The sequence below is a fragment of the Microtus ochrogaster genome, unplaced genomic scaffold, assembly GCF_000317375.1.
Source record: "Microtus ochrogaster isolate Prairie Vole_2 unplaced genomic scaffold, MicOch1.0 UNK19, whole genome shotgun sequence".
NCBI lineage: Eukaryota > Metazoa > Chordata > Mammalia > Rodentia > Cricetidae > Microtus > Microtus ochrogaster.
In genome coordinates this window covers 4,719,183-4,719,932 of record NW_004949117.1, presented here as the reverse complement: position 1 = coordinate 4,719,932, position 750 = coordinate 4,719,183, and the positions used below count along the sequence as shown (strand labels likewise).

The 750-nt window shown below is 68.5% G+C and overlaps 1 protein-coding gene across 1 annotated transcript in view; it reads right to left on the bottom strand.

Moving 5' to 3' along the window:
* Positions 1-742, bottom strand: part of Lrp12 (LDL receptor related protein 12) — a 76,623-nt gene extending 75,881 nt beyond the window's left edge. Inside the window, exon 1 of the mRNA XM_005367523.2 lies at positions 554-742. Coding sequence (XP_005367580.1) covers positions 554-632 — 79 coding nt within the window. The 5' untranslated portion in view covers positions 633-742. The remainder of the gene's footprint in view (positions 1-553) is intronic.
* Between the last annotated feature and the right edge of the window lie 8 nt (positions 743-750).

The following is a 750-nucleotide window of genomic DNA, read 5'->3' as shown; positions in this document are numbered from 1 at the left end:
AGAGAGACAGAGAGAGAGACAGAGAGAGAGAGAGAGAGAGAGAGAGACAGAGAGAGAGAGAGAAAGACAGAGAGAGACAGAGAGAGAGGCACGACGGGGCAATTTCATCGAGAAGAGAACTTCCTGCCTCGGGAAGGATCGAAGGTGGTGGCGGCAGGACCGTCCCGGAGGCGACCTCCCCTTCGTAGTCTCACGATCACATCTTTGTGCGAGACGACTGTGCAGCCGGCGCCGGGCGAGCGCGAGAGCTAGAGGAGCGAGCCGCCCGCCGGGGCCCTCGCGCCGGGCAGTCCGCCCGCACGTCGTGGTTCTGCAGGGACCCCTGGTCCCGACCGGCCCGCCTCCCTCGCCCGAAGGGGTCGGCGGCGGTGAACGGACCCAAGCATCCCCGAGAGCAGACAACCCTCCCCGCACACCCCGCGTGGGTCTTTGTCCCGCCGGCGGCCGGGGTCTCCTCGGGTCGCCCAGGCAAAGCCCGTCCTAGAGGCCTGGTGGCCCCCGGGGTCGCCCCAGCTTTGTTCGGTCAGCGGGGCGCGGGGAGGCGGACACTTACCGTACACCCCAGTGAGGAAAAGCAAGAGCCACGCCGACCCCCGCCGCGGAGACTCTTTTGTGCTCCAGCGACGGGCCATACCCACGGCAGATGGAGGGAGCGAGGAGATGGAGGAGGAGGAGGAGGAGGAGGAGCTGGGGCCAGACGCCGCCGCCGCCGAGCCCCTGGCTGCTCCCTGCGCGCTCCGCGGCGGCGGA